The sequence below is a fragment of the Heloderma suspectum genome, chromosome 2 (genome assembly GCF_057233095.1).
Source record: "Heloderma suspectum isolate Gila_16-S chromosome 2, 16-S_ref, whole genome shotgun sequence".
Taxonomy (NCBI): Eukaryota; Metazoa; Chordata; class Lepidosauria; order Squamata; family Helodermatidae; genus Heloderma; species Heloderma suspectum.
Window position 1 is genome coordinate 59,214,171 of NC_139459.1, and position 21,484 is coordinate 59,235,654.

The window sequence follows — 21,484 nt, forward strand, 5'->3', positions numbered from 1 at the left end:
TGAGTAAGGATAACTTAGATTTCATTGCTCTGCAAGTTGGTTTGTTCTTGTTTTTAAATCCTCATTATCATGGAATAGTAGGGTTGGAAGGGGGCTATAAGACCATCGAGTCCAACCCCCAACACCATAATTGTGCAATTATGGTGCACAATTATTTTAGAATTGTGCACCATAATTTGTAAGCATGAGTTGTTGGCGGCTGTTTTAATTCTGTAACACTGAGAAAACACATACATCAGCACTGTTTTTTTTCCAGATACCTGAAGAAATGGAGGTATTCATCATTACACTTTTCAGTACGACAGGGGGTGCTCAGATAGGAAATATAACCACTGCAACCTTGCAGATTACCAAAAATGATGATCCTATTTATTTTGCAGGTGGGAAATTTTCTCTGTAGCTTATTTTCAAATAGTTACTATTGAGAGACAGTTCTCCAAAACCAGATAAATATGAATGGCAGATATGCTTGTCTTTATCATACTATATGATCTCTTATATTCTCATTAGATATTGGCTAAATTCAGATGCCATGTCAAACTATGGTTTGTAAAACTAAACCATGGTTTGTAAAGAAGAAAATAAACCAGGTTATCAAACCAGAGTTTGAAACTGGTGTACAAACCACAGTTTGTATGAAGTGTGGTTGCCATTATGTCTGAATTTGCAAACCACTGACTGCCCATGGTTATGACCATCACTCCATCTCAGGAGGTTACTGTATCATGGAGACGGGAGTAAACTTATGAAGCTGAGTGTGAGCAGATAGAAAATGAAAGCAGATAAGCAGCTCTAAACCTGCTGTACATTTGTAAGCCCAAACCATTATGTAGATTCTTCACTGTGGTTAGTATAAACCATGGTTTGGTGTGATGTCTGAACTGAGCCATTGTAGTTTATACTGTGATTATTTTATTGTAAGCTACTTTGTGCATATTTTTTAAGAGCAGGGCAATAATAATAATAATAATAATAATACAGTAACAATAACAAATCTCTAGGCAAAGTATTGCTCAAGTCTTAGACCCTTGCCTCCTTTATCAGCTAGGAGTGGGGTAGATATATGTAGCAATATAAGTTATGCATCTTCCATTTAGTAGATTTTCCTTCTCTCTGTTAGAAAAAACACCTGCATAGGAAGTTTAAAGCTCTGATGCCTTTTGTTGTTGTATACATATTTCAGATCCTGCTGTTGTGAAGGTTCATGAAGGTGGCATTGCTAATTTTGTAGTCATAAGGAATGGCTCCAATGCTGATGTTGTTTCCGTTTTGTATGCCACTGTTAATGGAGGAGCCAGTGCTGAAGAAGGAGACTTCATTTCTAGTGAAAAGAATGAAGTGCTTTTGTTTGATGTTGGAATAAGAGAACGGAACATAACTGTGTTTATCAATGATGATGACACTCCTGAGTCAGATGAGACTTTTTATATCATTCTCTTCAACTCTACAGGTTCAAATGATTATTTGATCTATGTATACTAAGCAGCTGTTGCTTTCCTGATGTTGTTTTGCTCCCACATCCCGGCTGGCATTTTGGAGAGCTGATGATCATTAGGGTATTCCCATTGCCATGTTTCTTCACATCAAAGCATCTTTTTATGTTCTTATAAAACATACAGCATGTCTGGATCTATGTATTTGTGGCTGGTTGTAATATTGCTTGCCTAGAAACAAACAAACGGGAAAAAATGCACCCAACTGATTTATTTTCTGACTGACTTTTATAGAAAGCTACTTCAGCTTTCATTCCTTGTGTCAGGTGTTAAAACAGGGAAATACAGCATACTTTATTTATTATCCCACTATCTGAAGTATACAGGACAAAAGAGGAGAAAAGTGATCAGAAATAGGTAGATATGTAAATTTCTGGGGGATTAATAATAATCTTTGGCATGCAAATTTGTCATTGTGTGGTACATTATAGTATTTGGCACTGTTATTGCTGCATGAAATGCTTCATGGAAGCCATTCGGTGATACTCTATGGGTAGTATCCAGTGTGACATGAGTGCTAATGTAAAGTTCATTGTGCTAGCATACAGGTAGGCAATGCGATGGCCGCAGGCACTATTGTGTTCCTGGACACTTTTCTTAGTGCCACGGTGCCTTACCCCTCCCATGCAAAAGGAGAGTGTGTGTGTGTTTCTGTGTGCTTGCAGTGAGGAAGAGAAGGGAGAGATGTGCATTATGTATATATGCATGCAGGATGGATACATGGGGTGGTTGTGTGTGTGTGCGCGAGAGAGTGTCTGTGGGTGGTGATGTAGGGTGAGAGAGAGAGAGAGAATGTGTGCATGTATGGTGATCCAGAGTGTGACAGAAACAGAGATGGGGGAATGAGCTGCCTGGGAGATGGAGGGGCGGGGGTGGGGGGAGAAAAAGAGTTTGCCTTCTGTGAAATAGGTTTCTGTTAGAACTGAGAACGGTGGGTTGAAAGGAGCTGTTTAGTGTGTTGGGGCTCAGACCCCACTCCTGCCTTGTACTCAGTCTTTTGGGCAGGCTATTTGTTCTTTGTGATTGGCCTGCCACTGCACTAGCGTAAGCGACTCTGGCACAATTCCAATAGCATTAGCTGGCACTACAGGATTCCGTGGAAAACCCATTGCACCAGCTCATGCTGTTGGCATTGTTCTCGAGGTCCTGTATGCTAGTGCAATGTCATTTACATTAGCATTTGTGTTTTATTGTATACTGCCCTAAAATAGTGGTTTCTCTCATCCTGTTATCTTGAACTTGTGAACTCAGGCTAAGGTCTAGAAGACCACAGTCATGTGGAGTTGCTATTGTTGGCTGTGAAGGCTAAACTCCTCGTGCCAATTATGAGGGTGCTTCCTTCCATCACTGACAGACAATAGAAGCTCATCTGTTCTTCTGGATAGTGATTTGGGAATAAAGCCCATTGTACATGATGACTGTGTTTCCTTTGTGAAAGGATCTTTTAGCCTTTTGGACCTGTTTGGGCAGGTCCAAAGTCTCCCCACTATGTGCAGTAATGGGAAAAGATTGTGCCTACCAGATGTTCCTTTCCTACCTTTAGGTGCCATGAAAAATCCATGTGTGGGCATCACCCTACACACATAAAATCAAACACATAGACCTCAGCTTGATATCTCACATACAAAAGTCTGGTAAGGAGCCTCTTAATTTAGGCCTACTATATGTGTTGGATTTTATGCTCGTAAGACTCTGTGCAAATGTGATGCCCACACAGATGTCTGGCAGGCCCAGAGGTAAGACAGGTGTACCAAACTGGTCAGAGAGGAGGCACAATCTCTTTCCCCAACACATAAAGAGAGGAGATTATCTGTCTGAACCAGCACTTAAATATTCAGAATCTTGGGTTTGGAAAGACATTAAGATAGAGCTGTGAAAAATGTTATCCCCCCGCCCCCCCAGCTCCAATATGATTCTGTTCACTTTTTAGCTTTATATTTAAACATAAAACATTGTTTCTTAGGAGATACAGTAGTCTACAGATCTGGGATGGCAACTGTAATAATTGAAGCTAATGATGACCCAAATGGCATTTTCTCATTAGAGCCTACAGGGAAAGCAGTGGAAGAAGGCAAGACCAATAATGTTTCGTAAGTAACATTGAAACAAATACCTCATTTCCACTAAGTACCTTGGATCAAACTTTCCTGAAATCCTTTCAGTCTAACTTACTTGTCGCAATAGGTTTGTAATAACTAGGAGTGTTTCACAAGTTACTTCCATGTCAAAAATGACACAAGGGAAGAGTTTAAAATATTTGCAAACTTCACAAATGACTTTAATATGTGGAGATACCACTGGACTCTTGGTACTTATGGACTTTCCTGGAAATACATATGTATACAATTTCCTCACAATTTATCCTTTAGATACAAAGGCTGCACCCTTGACTCAAAAGTACAGAAATGGGAGGCTTATTTGAGATACCATTGGGGGACACATAAGGGAGAGCATGTGTAAGAACATGCATTGCTTTGTAGAAAAGTATTCATAAGGGGATATTAGGTGTGGAAGGTTATTTATGAAAGTAATCGAACCATCTTATGGGCATCCAGGGATGTTGGAACACTATACAAATCCTATGCTCTGCTGGCAGATCCCTTGCAGAGCAGGTGGAGCGAAGGAGGTGATCTTCGCCTCTCTGTCCTCCTTTCTGCTGATATTTTACAAGATGCTGTTTTGAGTGCTCCTAATGGAGTTATGGGGATGGGGACAGAAGCTGGGAGGCTTTGGGGATCCTCAGCACCTTCCCTTCCCACCCCCTTAATCCTCATTTGCATTCTCACCGGAGGTTGAACCGCTGACCTTGGGTGAGGAGGCCACCACGGTGCTTTCCACAGTGTCAGAAAGGGGTGGGAGGGGCAACAGGGTAGGTGCGGAAATCCCCATTTGGACTTGCCCTCTCAAGGTCGTAGCAGTGTCTATGGCCTCAGAGGGGGAACTCTTCAATATCCTATGGTCCCTGGGATGCTCTTCAGATAAAATAGGATTCCTCTCTAAATATGCTGAACAGGAGTGGATAGGTGCCAAATGACCTTTGCCAAATGACATGCAAATTTGGCATATGAACTGAAGATGAAATTATTACCCTATTGTTGACTGGATCAATGCATTTCTATTCTATTCTACTCTACTCTAAAATGTTAATTATACATATGTCAACTATGAAATGAACCTGTAAAAATACAGTACAGTAATAAAGGAAAGTGAGGGGGAAATCAGGCTACTAACTAAAGTGTGACCAATTAGGATATCTATCTAGTCATGTTGAGTGGAAATACCTGTCAAGATATTGCTTTGAAAATTTACCTCGAACAGTTATTTTGTTAAAGGCTGGTTTCGATGCTTGTTTTCTTCTGTGAATATTTGTGCTAATTTCAGAGGGTTTTTTAAACATTCAAAATCCATCTGGCTTGGAAGAACTGTCTACAGGCTTTAGATATAAAATCTATTATTGGTGCTCTTTCATGGATGTATCCAGGGCCAGCAGGGTTTAAAAAGTTAATTTCTGCTTGACTGATGACCCTTTTATGCTGCCAATTAACTCAGCAGGAGGTGTATAATCCATCAACACTTTCTAACAAGTGGATTGGTGGGCCATAGAGATACATTAGTGAAATTGTAACGACGCTGGTCAAAATAGCCGAGAAGACAATTTCCCTTATTTTTTAAAATTATTATTAATGCTGCTGTTGTGCCCTCTGCCCCATATCTTTTACTTTATTTAAAATGTGTCTGGAGCTCTTTGAATGGCATAACTGAGTCAAGAAGTCTTTCTTGGATTTGTGTTGTTGTTATTTCCTTGGAATTCTCGAAATCTAACACTCTGTGAGAAGAGGAACCTTTATTATACACAGTCGTACAGTTAAGAAAGGATCCAGTCGGGCTTTCCTACTCTAAGGCAAAATACCATACAGCAAAAGCATTCCTGGCAGCTTCCCATTTATGACTTCTTCAGCGTTTCCAGAGAAAGAAAACCCCTGGGCACCTTTTTCTAGTAATGAAAACTATTATAATGAGGATTTTTTCCTCAGATGTCAAACCTCATTCTGTCCGTGTTCCATTTCTCTTTTTAGTGAGCTAATGGGTCATGTTGTTCCTAGATTAATTTACCATGAAAGTGTTGTCATCACATGTGGTTATTAATGCATTATAAATGCTTTGGATATAAGCCAATGAAAAGATAAGGTTAACTTATGGCAGTATGCAGCTTTATGGGCAACCTGAGGTATACACGGAGCTGCCAGAAAGGAAAAGCTTCAGCATTCCCTGCTATGTCAGAGCCAGGGCTGCCGATACTAGGGCTGCCGAACCTCTTTCACTTTGAGGGCCACATTAATTTTGGAAAAGCTCTTGGAAGCTGCATTCCAGTGTTGGGTGTGACCAAAGGCAAAAGGAGCAGTGCCAAAAATACCGGCCTCTTTTTGCTTAAAGCTATTACTGCCAGTAACTAAGCTTTAGCAGAGGTCTTTCAACCTTCTAGAATGGAGAAAAAACTGCACAACAGCCAGGAAACTACCAAACTACCGGTCATTAAGGGAAAGGGGATGGGGCCAAGGGAGGGTCTGTGGCCTTCTGGAGAACCCCATGGGGCTGGATTTGGCCTCCGGGCCTGAGGTTATGCGTCCCTGGCCTCTAAATAGGGCTGCATGCAGAAAGCAGTCCCCCAAATTGAAGTGAATGGAAAAGTCCTTGCTTGTGTGGGAAATCTTGTGCTCCCACACATGAAAGGAGCCCCTTGTATATAAATACAATATCTGGCTGAACACATTCTAGTGTTCTGCCAGTTGTTGTGGTGGTGGTGGTGGTGTGCCTTGCTAAGTTGAATAGAAGTTTGATCCTCGTTATGAAAAGGGGATTTAGTGACGTTACCTTACTTGTCTGATTCATTCCAGATAATTATTGCTCTTTGATGTCTTGCTAGGCAGCCAGTGACAGACCCAGCAAACTTGCTCTGCTGTCAATTAATTTGGGCTGTAATCCTGCACCCTCCACAAGCAGAGCAAGGTATAGACCAGCCTCTATTAAGAAGCCAGTAGCATCCCCTCCCTCCCTTTAAACTTGGTGTGCAATTGTTGTACTGAGTGTGCTTTATTTATGTAGCCCCATCCCTCTAAATAGGGGTCCCTCTGTGCTGCGTCTTAGGATATCCAAATGCCCACATCATTCTCAAGCCCCTGATGTGTGGCTACCCCAACAGAAGCAGAACCCACTTGCCAGGGGCTGGGCAATGGTGGGCTGCTGGATGATCTATGATGACTCTTAAGTATTTGTTGTCCACAGTTGTGATGTGAGCTGAGAGCTTATTCTGGTCACATGATGTTGTTAGAGCTAAACATTAGTGCTCTAGAAGTCTAATTATGGCCTGTATTGCACATGTAATGAGAAAACCTCACTGACATACGTCTCTATGCATTTGTTAGCTTTTATATGGTAGTCCTGTATAATGATTCCTGGTTACTGATAACGGGGCACGTTCAGCTAGTTCTATGCACCCAGGAGTGTAGTGGGTTGCAAAGTATGTGATATGGTACGCCTGGGTATCCTGGAGTCAAGGAAAAGAAACAAACAAAAAAAATCCTCCCCTGGATGAGCACAAGCTACTTCCCAGGCACACCTAAAGTAGCTCTTTGGATCCCAGCCAGGTTTATGATGCTACTTTACCTAATTGAACTCAAGGCCTCTGTAGCAATTAAAAGGAGAGAAAATAGCCCACCCGCTTTGCATCGAGGAGGCCCTTTAGGACTGGGTTGCAAATGCAGATAAATATTCAGGGTGTTCTTTGTTCTTCCCTAAGAAGGTATTGTAGATGGATTATGTAGAGAATTGTAAAATGTGTTTGTTTATTATGTCTGCTTTTCTCTTATGCTGCTGTTTTCGTGAGGGAAAAAAGGCTCTCATTGTGTCTAATCTACTGCGCAGGGTTCTAAGGCACAGAGGCTACTTCGGTAACGTTTCTTTGGCCTGGCAGCTGTTTGAGAATCATTCTGCTTTGCACCCCGGAGAGGAATTCTATGAAGTCTATGGACTTGTATGGTTCCTAGATGGCGAATGGTCACAGCCCATAACTCTTCGTGCTATTCCTGATAAAATTCCTGAATTCAATGAATTTTACGTGCTAAGGCTGGTGAACGCCTCAGGTATAGTGGGCTCCCCTTGTCCAAATCTGAAAGCACGGTACAGAAAACCAATGGAAAAATAGCCGGGGGGTAGCAAATTACAATTCATTTCCTCCGGGCAAAAGATTAATCTGAGATCTCATGAAGGGGATACTTCTCAGAATTTTCTTAAAGGTCTAAATACATATTCAGACCAGGCAATTGCGTATTCTGCCAAGCAAAATGGAGTCTTAATATCTGGGTTTAAAAATAGTAATCTGTCATTTACTACAGCTTGTAGCATAGCAATATTTAAAATAATGTGCTAATTTCAGAAACTTCTACTGCTTTCTCCAAAGTCTCCACCTGCCACCAGCATTTATTTTTTGCATGTTCACTGTACATTTTTGTTTTAAATGAAGCAATTGCCTATAAAAGTTCATGCCCCAGTAAACCAGCTAGAAGCAGCGAATTGTATCAGCAGACTCAAGAGGTGAATCTTTTTCTGGACTGTACCACTTCTGCTGCAGGTGTGTATGTGTCACTGGGAAGAGCATCATGTTTGAATGTACATCGAAATATAGCATGTCGGGAAGAAAAAATCAGCTTAAGCTTCTTTTTGACATGCTGTTTTTCTGTGTGCAGGGCGGGCTTTTTGTGATAGAGAACATTCACACCTGCAACCTGATGTGGTACATTACATACCAACTATAGAGAAGGGCCATAGCTCAGTGGAAGAGCACCTGCTTTGCATGCAGAAGTTCCCAGTTCAATCCCAGGCATCTCTAGGTAGGGCTGGAAAAACTGTCTGAAATCCTGGAGAGCTGCTGCCAGTCACTGCAGACAATATTGAGCATGATGGACCAATGATCTGACTCAGTATAAGGCAGTTTAATATGTTCCATATTCTAGGGAAAGCGTTATCATTTGATTCTGCCAATTGTATAAACCGGCCCTATTAGTTGCCACAGTAGTTTTTTGTCACTTCTTTTAAATGTTGCACTATTAACCCTTTTGGCTGAGAATTAGTGTGGTGTCATGGTTAGAGTGCTGGACGAGGACCTAAGGGACCTGGGTTCAAACTAGGGATGTACGAACTGTGTACCTTCGGTGCTGCTCGACTTCTGCGGTTTGCGGCCAGTGCTCTGTTCTGCCATTCACAAGCCCACGAAATTCTCCTCTTTTTTTTCTGCTCTGAAAATTACGAAGATAAATCCGTACCGACAACTGTAATTCTGGTGCCCAGCCATCTCCGTGAGTCTGTATAACTTCCGTAAGAATCGCTATTTTTTGTAAATATTTACGTTTTTTTAAAAAAATTAAATCCTCCGTCTCTGTTTACTTTCAGCCAAAACATTTCCTCTTCCTAGGGGCTTCCCAAAAGAAGGCTGTCTTAGGTGTGCCTGAGTGATAAACTATTTGTTTAAAGCAACGCTGTGTTTTTTTTTAATATATTTTTATTTATTTTATATGAATGAAATAAACAGTACCAAAATTACCAACAACCTCATCAATGCTTCAATTTCCCAGCAATACAATATTCTGATGAGGACACCACAATAACAAAAAGAGAAGAAAAAAGAAAAAGAGAAAGAGAAAAGGGAGGAGGAAAGGAAGCGAAGAAAAAAGAAGAAAATTCCTTCCCCCTCGCTCTCCCCCCCCCCACCTCCCTGCTAATGAATTGTGTTTAAGCTCCAATACCCCCTGGTCTCCAATGTCGTTCCATTTTAAAGACTATATCTATAACCTTAACAATCTTACAATTTAATAAACCACCGTACATTTCTATATCATATCATCAATCTTATATCAAAGAAAGAGGTCTTCATTCATTCCCAAAAGCCTAGTGTTATTAGTAATTATATATATATATATAATAAAACTTAATATAAACCTTCAACATTCAGTAATATATTTCATACTAGATATATTATCTATTTTAAGATAAAAGCAAGAAAAAACAAGAAAAAAAAAGAAATGAAAGAAAGTAAGCAAATATATATATATAATCATTTATCTTCTGAGTTAGCCTGGATCATATAGGCTAAATAGAAACAATTAACAAAGCTTGTTTAAAGATTCCAGTTCATGGGGTTGTAACAAAATTCTCACGCTTTTTTATGTTCAGCCAAGCCTCCGCCATTTCATGATTTTGAAACTTCTTCATCTGACCTTCAGACACAATACAAAGAGTAGCAGGATATTTTAAGTAGTATTGTAAATTCATTTGTTTTGCCAAGTTCTTTGCTTTGATAAATTGCCTTCTTTTATTTGCCACCTCTTTGATGTAGTCTGGAAACAACATAACTTTATCTTTTTTCCAGGAAAGGCTTCGAGCCTCTCTAGCTAGACGCAAGATAAAATTCTTTGTGGAGAGTTTTGCAAATTGAGCTATGATGGTCTAATCAGTCCCTTTAGCATTTGGCACACGAAATGCCTGCTCAATATCAAGTAAATAATCAGATGAAATTGGGAGTATTTCATGCAAAAGTTTATCCACAAAAACAAGCAATTTTACATCATTAGGCAAATTTTTAATCCCCAAAATACATACACTGGATCTCTTCATGAAGGCCTCCAGTTGAGAAATTCTGTCAGAGGTGTTTTTAAAATAAATTTGTGTCGTGGTTTCTTTTCCAGCCACACGGTCTTCAAGCTCATTAATTTTCGACTCCATTTTTTGCCGTGACGCATTAATCAAATCTACAACTCCTTGCAGGGCGGTGATGGAATTTTGGATTAAATCCAACCTCTTGACTTGCTCCATAAATTGCGAAGATAAGGTCTTTATCAACGTAAATAATTCACCTATATCTTCTCTTCTTGACACTTTTGACACAGAGGGTTCGGCGGGACTAGATGTGAGCTCCTTTTTTCTCCTCAGTGCAGACATGTTTCTCTCAAGCAGATCTTACAGGTCCTCAGATGTTCTCAAATGTTGTTAAAATCATCCCTCAAAGGTTGTTGATATTTCTTAAAGCATATATTATATGGAACATGTCAATCCTGTTTTCTCCTATAAAATAGGAGTCTCAGCACAGCTTTTTGTGTTGGTAAAGCTCTAGGTAATCCTGGAATCCAGCCCCCCCACTATTGCATGGGAGTTACCTTTCTCCAAGATGTTGCCCAGAGCTGATGCCGTGCCCCCTCTTTTCATTCTAGTGGGGAGATGAAAAGGTTTTTCAACCTTTTAAAAAGCTGAGAAAGCTCCCATGGAGCCCCATGGGAAGCTACCAGAGCGACATCAGCCCCGACCGGAAGTCCAAAGCAACACTGTTTTAAAGAAAGAAAAAACATTTTAAAATGACCGTGTCGGTCCTGGAGCGGCATGGTCATTTCAAAAGGTTTTTTCTTTCTTTAAAACAGCGTTGCTTTAAACAAATAGTTTATCGCTCAGGCACACCTAAGAGAGCCTTCTTTTGGGAAGCCCCTAGGAAGAGGAAGTGTTTTGGCTGAAAGTAAATGGAGACGGAGGATTTCAATTTAAAAAGAACACCCACAAACAAGGCGGTGAGCACAATTCATTTTTTTTTTAAACTTACGTATTTATTATCGGAATATACTACACTGCATTTTTATTTACGAAAATTTCATGACTCTTTGCAGACGATGAAAAAAAAGCCGCATGACTGTTGGCTCCACAGGACCTCATGGTGCCGTTCCACAGAGGATTCCGTGGCAGGGACTGAAGGGAATTCTATCCCATTTCAGTCCGTGGTGGAATTCTCTGACATCCCTAGTTCAAACCCCCACTCAGCCATGAAGTTCATTGGGTGATCCTGTCTTCTTGCTGCCCCCCACCCTTGCTTATCTCAAAGGATTGTTGTGATGATAAAATGGGAAAAGGAGGGAGACCATGTATGCTACTCTGAGCTCCTTGGTGGAAGGACAGGATTAAAAAAAGTGTAAATAATAATGACATTGATAAGAGAGTGGTAGATGAGTAAATTCTGCAAGGAGTTTGCTTAATGTTTTCTTTTTTTTTTTTTTTAATATTTCAGGTGGGTCCCCAGGTCCTGGTGGCCAGTTAGCTGAAACCAACCTTTCTGTGACTGTGGTGATCCCATTTAATGATGACCCCTTTGGAGTCTTCATCCTGGATCCTGAAAGCCAGGAAAGGGAGATAGCAGAAGATGTTCTGTCCGAAGATGATATGTCCTACATTACCAACTTTACAGTATGGAGGCAGCAGGGAACATTTGGAGATGTCCGGATTGGCTGGGAAATACTATCCAGTACATTCAAAGAGGGGTTACCACCCATGATTGACTGCTTATTGCTTGGGAAATTTTCAAAGTCAGTGCAATCACAATCTCGCATGCGGCGTCATCACACTGGAACAGATGCTTTGTATTTTAGTGGTGAAGAGGATGCGTATGGGACAATTGAGCCTGAGTTCCCCATGAATAAGAACAGATCTCTTGGCCGCTTCACATTTTCAGCATGGGTGATTCCCAGTGCCAATAGCGATGGATTTATAATGGCAAAGGACAATGGCAATGGAACCATGTACTATGGAGTGAAAATTCACACAAACGAATCCCACTTTTCTGTAAGGCTTTATTACACACCACTGCAGTCTAATGTGACATTCATGGCTAAGACCACCATCATGAAATACTTAGAGGAAAATATTTGGCTCCACCTTCTGATTACACTGGATGATGGGATAATTGAGTTTTTCCTTGATGGAAATCTTGTGCCTGGAAGCTTCAAGAGCCTTAAAGGTGAAGCAATTGCTGATGGTAAGCAACAAGCCCTGTATCGACCTTTCTCTTCTATCTGAAATTTGACAGGCCCAGACTCCATTCAGGAACAACAGATTCCAAGTATTGGAATAGTTTAAATCATGAAATATTTTTCTAGTGTCAGATAGAAACCCAACAACATCCATTTATACCTGTATAAACAAACAACTTGTTTTTGTAGTTGCACAGGCCAAATAGAAGGATATATCTGACACTCTGCATACAATGATTGTTCAGCTTCTTAAAAATGAATGGAAAAATGATACTTGAATATTGGCAGGGTAACTTTGATCCTGTCAGATGTGGATTGTCCTTCCGTCTTCACAATCATCACCACAAGGAGACAAAGCTTCAGGCTGTCACTACTTTATTTTGCTAGGAACTAGCCTCTTTACAAATGCAGATTCCAAGAAAATTCTCAGACTGCCTCAGGCCCCTAAACCACTTATCTGGGATCCCTAACTAAAGGGGACAAACTGCAGGGTAGTGAAGTTGCTGACAGTTTGGGTGTGAACGTCTCATGGCCAGACTTGCTTCGCAGTGATGCCCCTCCCTTAGGATGGCTCCCTCCTATGTTGGCTTCCAAGAGTGACTATCCTGGTGGAATATCTGAGCCCTGCTCCTAACTTTTCTGACTTTGCTTTACGACGCATCCTAGCATCTCTCAAGTCATCCCCCTCTTCCTCCACCTCCTTGGAAACTTGAGTTCTCATGGTGGAGGGAGGGGGCAGCGACTCAGCCTGGACCATCTGTTTGTCAAGGCCTTTGGAGGAATCTCTCCCAGTGTCTTGGCTCACTAGGGAGGGCCCCTCTCCTGGTCTCTGATCTAGCTGCTCCAACTCTGATTCAGAGTCGGAGCTGTCAGACATCTCAATGCATTGGGACTCATCCCTGACAGATTGCAGCATTACTGTTTCAACAGACAACTTTGTAGCATACCAGTGAATTGTGTGGTTTTTTTCTTTTTTTTAGTGTAAAATGAATAACGGCTTCAATTATTGGGGAACATTCAGAAACCATTCCTGAATGCATCACCTCTTTTATTCTTACATCTCAAAGAACAACTGCAGAGACAAATCGACGCACTGCTAACAACTAGGGCTGTACAAAAGTTCTGCCACAGATCTTGGGGAGGCCGAATGCCAGCGCATTCGGCCCCCCGAAATCGGTGGCGGAACGGCCCCCCGCCCCCCCCAGGACGGGACTTACCTTAGGCGGATCTTCCTGGCGGCGGCGGCTCCGGCGGCAGTTCGGCGGCGGCGGTGGCCGGTCTTCCGATCGGCTGCCGCCGCCGCCATTTCCAGGTGAAAAAACAACAACAACAAAAAAGTGATAGGCTTTTTAAAGATTTATGTAGCCTATCACGGCTAGATTTTTAAAAAACACTGTGATAGGCTATGTAAATGTTTACGTAGCCTATCACAGCTGATTACAAAACAAAACAAAACAACGCGCGTACGCAAATGGCGGCGCCCATGGGCGCCACCATTTGCGTTCCTTATTTTGGCACGTCTTAGTCTACATAAACATTTACGTAGACTAAGACAGCGAAAATAAGGGGAATGCAAATAGCCTAGTGTCTACGCTATTGGCGTTCCCCTTATTTTCGCCGTCTTAGTCTACGTAAATGTTTATGTAGACTAAGACGTGCCAAAATAAGGAACGCAAATGGCGGCGCCCATGGGTGCTGCCATTTGCGTACGCGCGTTTTTGTTTTGTTTTTTTAATCAGCCGTGATAGGCTACGTAAACATTTACGTAGCCTATCACGGCTGACTGCAGGGACGCAAACGGCGGCGGCTATGGCCGCCGCCATTTGCATCCCTGCTAGCCAGCGGCCGGATGTCTAGCTGCTTGCGGAGCCGGCTGGCAGCGCCATAGAATCGCTGCGGAGCACAGCCGGCCAGCCAGGACTCCGGGGGGGGGGAACGGAGCGCCTCCCCCCCCGGTGAGGATTCTGGGGGGAGGGACGGAACGCCTCCCCCCGCACCATCAGCATAATCCCCGAAAGGTAAGTGATTTTCGTACATCCCTACTAACAACTCAGGAGTGGCCTGAACAATTTTTTTTTTATAATATTGATCGAGTTTGCACTTCATGATAAGCCTATTGTGTATGTGCAGGGTGGTCATACAGGCTACCTGATCACTCCCAGTGCAAGCGGGAGTGGCAAAACAACCCACAGACCTTCCGGCCGTGGTTTGTTTAGTGCGATGCATGAATCTGGACCTCTGGCTTGTCTCTCTCCCAATAAGCCAGAGAAATAACTGACAGTTTGTTGTCGGGTAATTTATCTGGCTTGACAGGAGAGAGACAAGCAAGAGGTCTGGGTTCTCATGTCACACTAAGGGCACAATTCTATGCATGTTTAGACAGAACATTCTGTCTAAACAAGCATAGGATTGTGCCCTAAAGAAACCATGCACAAAGTAGAGATTGAAACTTCCACTTTTGCTTTTGAACAAACCACAGTTCTCTATTATGTCTGAACTTGGATAATTCTGGCTTGTTTGAACTATGGTTAGATCAAACAAACCGGGATCAAACCATTATTTCTCATAAATTCTGAATCAGGCCAGTCTCTTGCTATTTTTCATTGTGCCCTCATCAATACATTAATTCTTTAATACTGAAGAACAACAGCAAGATGACACTCCCTTTTGAGATACTCTTAAGACTTAACTGGGTGATGGCTTGAAAAGTAATGAATGCAATGAAAACAGTACATTAAATACAATCTTCCTATTTTATATGGTGAAATCCAACACAAATGATTACAATCTAACAAACTAGGAGGAGCACGGTATGGATTACATCCCTGTTAATAATAGAACCTTTTAAAAAAGTTAGCACTTGATTTGGTCATGTGTATGTGGGGGGCGGAGGAAGCAGATATTTCTTTTAAATGTCTTTTTAAATGATTTTCAGGTGTTAGAAGCAGTATTCAATTGTGTTTCTTTTCTAGGTCCAGGAATAATCAGAGTTGGTGCTGGCATGAATGGTGGCAGCAGGTACACGGGGTTGATGCAAGATGTGAGACTTTATGAACATAAATTGACTAAGGAAGAGATCTATGAACTTCATGCCACTCCAGCAAGGGCTGATTTGCACCCCATCTCTGGGTACTTGGAATATCGACAGGGAGAAACCAATAAGTCATTCATTGTTTCTGCTAGAGATGACAAAGAAGAAGAAGGAGAGGAGCTATTCATCCTTAAGCTCATTTCTGTTCATGGGGGAGCACGGATTTCACAAGAAAACACAACTGTAACATTAAGAATCCAGAAGAGTGATAATGCCAATGGTCTGTTTGGTTTCACTGGAGCATGTATTCCGGAGGTAGGAAATGTAACCAAAAGACAATGGATCCTAAGAGCCGATGCTGTATAGTGCCTATCAGTATGAGCCAGGAAGTCCTTGGTTCAAATCTCACCTCAACCATGAACTCATTAGGCAGCTTTACTTTTCTTTCTATTGCAGCCCATCATCCCCAGTATGACCATAATGAGCTCTGTACATTACAGGGTTGTTGTAAGAATGACTGAGGTGATGTATGTGAAAGGCCTTGAATACTGTAACTATTATAATCATCATCTAAGGCCATCAGTAAAGAGACGCAGAAGTGACATAGTTTCTAACTAGGGAGCTTGCAATCTAATACCCACTTCATCTGTTATGCAAGCAGCATGGTTTTGGTGTGGCAGGAGGAGCTCCACATGGCAGTCATAATGCATGTAAGCACTCGTCATGTGGATTGGTCTTGTTGCCTGAAAAGTCCTCATGCCAGCAACACGTCTTCCTGGGGAACTATTGGCGTTGGCACAGACAAACTTCTACATCTGGGGTACCCAATGTGGTGCTTGCGGGTGCCACTGCACCCACAAGGCCAGGCTGAGGCATCTGCCAAGCTATTTTACCTCTCTGCAAATGAGTGGAGTGATTTCTCCATTCACTTGAATGATGGCATGGGCAGGGGATGCCCTGCTTAAAAGAAGGCTGAAGGGGGCAGAAGTCTACCCTCCACCAAGGACCTATGGGGCAACAGGGTCTCTGGCTGTGGGTGGGCTTCTACTCCCCTCCAGCTGTTTTTCACCAGGATGGCTTTCCCCCCTCCCTGTTCAAGTGAATTGAAGAATTGCTCCATTCATTTGAATGGGGAGGGGAAATACACTTTTTAAAAATTCCAAATGTGCCCACAGGGCCATAGACAGTGGGGAGATCTTTTCTACTTGACGGGGCTAAGAGCCAGTGTGGCGTAGTGGTTAGAGTGTTGGGCTGGAACTTGGGAGATCCAGGTTCTAATCCCCACTCAACCATGAAGCTTACTGGGTGACTTTGGGCCAGCCACTGACTCTCAGTCTAACCTACCTTGCAAAGTGGTTGTGAGGATAAAATGGAGAGGAGGAAAACCATGTAAGCCACCTTGAATTCCTTGCAGGAGGAGAAAAGGCAGGATATAAATGTAATGATAAAATAAGAAAAAATAAAATAAATATATGAAATGAGCTGCTGCTGTCAGTCACATAGAGATCCTGCCATAGGGAATTTTTTTATGGCAACCAACCTGCTCACCCAATGTATGAAGCACTGCTTTAATAAGATGGACAGGACTTGGTACGGGACAGTAATGAATGGAGGAATAAGAAATGGTTAATTAGTAACAGGCTTAATGAGAAAAGGAAGCTGCTGAATGTGCTACAAAGAACAGCATGACAAGAGAGATGAAGGTAGGACAGAATGTATAGAAATAGCTGATGATGCATAATAGCAATTTAAGCTGGAATCATTCCATCAGGCTGTAGCAAAGGGAGACAAAGGAAACAGGGCCATTCCATCGGCTCTGCTGAGAGACCAGGTCCTGAACAACTTTCTCAGCACTTTCCATCCCAGTAGCTTGTTATAAGAACTATGTAACTTTGAGAACTGGTGTCTGAGTTTGCTAATTTCCTCCTCTCCTCCTCCATTTTTCCTTTTATGTCATGTCTTTCAGGTTATAAGCCTTGTTTTGTATTGATCTATGTAAGCCGTTGTATGAGTCTTTTCAGTCGAAGAGTGGGGCAAAAATGTTTTAAATAAATAAATATATGTTAGAAGGTTTTTCCAGGGTATGGATGGATGTAGACTGATACGTTTGAAGAAGCTGATATTATTTCGAACATCATCAATGTAAAATCTTGTTACATTTTCATCCAAACCTCAAAACAAATATTTTTCAGTTTCATCAAAATGTTGGTTACGAATCTTTTTATTTGCTTACAGGTGGCTGATGAAGGTTCTACTGTCTCTTGTGTAGTGGAGCGCACCAGGGGAGCCCTGGACCATGTTTTTGTGTATTACAGCATCTCTCAGATTGATTCGGATGGCATTAATTACTCTGTTGCTGATTTTGCTAGCACTAGTGGAATGATCACATTCCTTCCTTTCCAGAGATCAGAGGTAAATCCTATCTTCTTGTTAAAGTTAACGAATAATTGCTTCTTTGAAAATTGGAAATCTTTTTTAGGTATACTTTACTTGTGTTTAGAGGTGTTAGGTTAAATCCTATTGAGCTTTTCCACAGTTGGAACTGTTTCTATCAGTGGAACCAGGCCGGGGGGGGGGGATCCCCCCTCCCCCAGCCCCCTGCTCAGCCTCAAAATCTGCTCCAGAAGTTTGGGGAACCCTCCAGAACAAATTTGAGGGGAAGTGCAGAGTGGAGGAGAAAGGGAGAAAGTCACATTGCGTGAGCAGCAGTGCCCAACTCAAAAAATGCTACTTCCGTCTTTAACCTAGAAGATACATCGCGCTAGTAACGAACTAGCATTATTAACAAAGACCTTACTCATTTCCACTAAAGGTAGAATGGTAAGTGTACCATTTAGGCTGGAAATACTGCAAGTATATCATTCCAACTCATAGTCGTAAAATCAGGAACCTTGTGCAGGGCTTTCAATGTATTATCATTGACCTATGTGTACTAAACTGTGTGGTGTAGTGGCGAGAGTGTTGGACTGGGAGCTGGGAGATCCAGGTTCTAGTCCCCACTCGGCCATGGAAGCTCACTGGGTGACTTTGGGCCAGTCACACACTCTCAGCCCAACCTACCTCACAGGGTTGTTGTTGTGAGGATAAAATGGAGAGGAGGAGGTTAATGTAAGCCGCCTTGGGTGCCTTGCAAGAGGAAAAAAGGCGGGATATAAATGCAATAATAAACAAACAAATAAATAAATAAACTGTTTTTGAGCCCTTTAAAATTAAGGAACCTTGGCACTCAAAGGATTGTCTCTTCCCACACATGCCTGCCCAGAGATCTTCATTTGTGGCCCTTCTCTGAGTACCCCTACCAAGTGACGTCTGGCAGGGGGATATGAGTGGAAAGGCCTTTTCTGTTGTTGCTCACCAGCTATGGAATACCCTCCCCAGAGAGGGAATACCCTCTACCTTGCACCTGCTCTAATGCCCTTTCAGACTTCTTTATTTTCCCAGGTCTTTGAAATCCTGTTGCAGCCTTTTAACCCTGGTTTTAGCTTTGCTGATGTTCATTCCCTGCTCTCTATTTCTTGGACAGCTCCTGGTCTTCTCGGATGTTTCCATGCTGTATTTTATCTTGTTGTATTTTTATTGTATTGCTCTTTTATTTTAAAATAATTATTCTCTTTTCTTACCTACCCAGATAACTTTTTGTTATGGGGTGGTGCATAAATAATGTAAACAGAATAAAATAATTTGTCAATAGACAAGAAAAGTGTACTTGAGATTTTTGGCCGATTAGAATGTATCTTAGACCCCTGTAAGGATTTAATTGCATGAAGTAAGTCTTTTGTCCTCAAAACTGATTGCAAAATAAGTTCTCAGGCTGAAATTGACATACCTGGAAATATTAAATACCTATTACTGGAAAAAATGGATTTGTCTTTCTTAATGCCATCATTTTCATTTAATCTGCTTTTTTCTCTCTCCAGGTTTTGAATGTGCTTGTGCTTGATGATGATAGTCCAGAGCTGAATGAATATTTCCAGGTGACTTTAGTGTCTGCTGTTTCTGGAGATAGAAAAATAGGTTCAACACCAACTAGTGGAGCAAGTATAGATCCAGAGAAGGAAACTACCTACATCACTATCAAAGCCAGTGACCACCCTTATGGTAATGGTGATAGATATTATTTTGATTAATTTCAACATATGAGGACATCCATATGACTTTTTCTCCATTGCTGGGAATAATTAATAGTTATTTTATTGCTTTTCATAAGCATTAAAATAAAACAAAAACTTGCAGTAGATGTTCCTCTGCTGATGGCTCTTTGATCCAGTAGAGGCTTCTGTCAGCAGGATGGGGAGGGAGGTGATCTTGAGTGATATCCCTTCCCGCTCCATTCCCCCTCCTACACTGTTCTGAAGGGTCCTCCAACCCTCCAGAGAAGATTGACGGTTGGTTCAGGTGGTTGCAGAGGGAGAGTGAATCTCATAAAATGACCTCCTTTTCTGTTCCGCTGACTGAAGCCTCTGCTGGATCGAACAGCCTTTCGTCAGTGATGGGACACCAGTTGGACACATCCCTATACTGTGTTTGCTCAGAGCTGCTGTAAACCGTCATGTGGAAGTTTTATTTGGTGGAAAGTAGGGCTGTGGTGTTTAGTCAATTATAAAGTCAGCCCTATAGAGATCAATGGGTCTTACTCCCATGTTAGAAGAGGCATTTCCTCCTGCATGTGGGAGAAGGGGGATGCCTCTTCTAAGATGATGCCTGCTGAGATATATGCATCATTCCACAATCAATTGACTAAAATTCATACAATTAGAATGCAATTCTGTTGCCCCCGTTGGCATCTGGGGGGTCATAGGAGGCTGGGGTTTTCCCCCAGTGAGGCCGGAGACAGAGCTACGACCTCAGAGGAAGAAATCTGAGCAGGAATTTCAACCCTCCCCAGACCCTCCCAGCCACCACCTCTGTAATAGCTCCCTTTCCCGAGGTCAAAGCTTCAACCTTGGAAAGAAGAAGAAGAGGGAGGGAGAAGGGCTTGCCACTGGGTATGGAGGAGAGAGGCTGTGGATCCATCTGATCCAGTAGCCTCTCAACCATTGTTCCTGCTGCTGGCAGTGCAAGTTAGCTAGGTGGACTCAGAGGCCCATCTAGCAAAACATACTGTAAAGGACAAAGAGGCTACAAAGCCTCTGTTGCTCCTCCCACCCTGCTGGTACAAGCCTGGTGGTGCATAGAATAATGGGAATAATAATAGAATAATAACAGAATAATGGGAAGCCTCCAATCTCCCATAGGATTGTACTGTAGAATCATAGAATAGTAGGGTTGGGAGGGGCCTATGAGAACATCAAGTCTAACCCCCTGCTCAATGCAGGAATCTACCTCAAAGCATCCCTGACAGATGGCAGTCCAGCTTCATCTTGAATGCCTCCAGTGTGGGAGAGCCCACTACCTCCCTACGTAATTGGTTCCATTGGTCATATTGCTCTAACAGTCAGGAAGTTTTCCTGATGTTCAGCTGGAATCTGGCCTCCTGTAACTTGAGCCCATGATTCCATGTCCTGCACTCTGGGATGATGGAGAAGAGATCCTGGCCTTCCTCTCTGTGACAACCTTTCAAGTACTTGAAGAGCGCTATCATGTCTCCCCTCAGTCTTCTGTTCTCAAGGCTAAACGTGCCCAATTATTTCAGTCTCTCCTCATAGGGCTTTGTTTCCAGTCCCCTGATCATCTGTAAATCAACTAAGGGCACAATCCTATGGGGATGGCCGTTAGCCTGCAAACCTGGAGGCTTGCGGTCATCCGGTGCAGAGTGGGCAGAGCAGTGGAGGCAATCTTTGCTCCTCCCGTTCTGCATTTCAGCTAGATGGGCTTTTTTGCCTGTCTAGCCAAGGTGTCAGGTAGGGTGAGGGAAAGAGGCTGGGGAGCCCAGAGTATTCCTCATAAGCCAGACTCCCAGTCCCCCTCCCTGCCCATGGGAATGCCCCATTTACCTTTCCTCTGAGGTCACTTTTGTGAGCTCAGAGCGGCAGCTGGCATGGTTCTCTGCGCCTGCTGTGAGGAGGCAGAGAACTCAAACTCCTGAAACGGGGAGGGGATGGGGAACACTGACCTGGGGTCCAGGGATCCAAACTTCCCTGTGGCTCCCCAGATACTGTCTAGGGGCCGTAGGATTGCTCTCT

General features: G+C 42.5%; 1 protein-coding gene across 1 annotated transcript in view; it reads left to right on the forward strand.

Moving 5' to 3' along the window:
* The window catches only part of ADGRV1 (adhesion G protein-coupled receptor V1), a 391,637-nt gene that overhangs the window by 54,928 nt on the left and 315,225 nt on the right, over positions 1-21,484 (forward strand). Inside the window, exons 16-23 of the mRNA XM_084833645.1 lie at positions 257-380; positions 1,184-1,450; positions 3,457-3,583; positions 7,416-7,633; positions 11,593-12,336; positions 15,304-15,677; positions 17,598-17,774; positions 19,280-19,460. Of these exons, the coding sequence (XP_084689771.1) occupies positions 257-380; positions 1,184-1,450; positions 3,457-3,583; positions 7,416-7,633; positions 11,593-12,336; positions 15,304-15,677; positions 17,598-17,774; positions 19,280-19,460 (2,212 nt within the window). The remainder of the gene's footprint in view (positions 1-256; positions 381-1,183; positions 1,451-3,456; positions 3,584-7,415; positions 7,634-11,592; positions 12,337-15,303; positions 15,678-17,597; positions 17,775-19,279; positions 19,461-21,484) is intronic.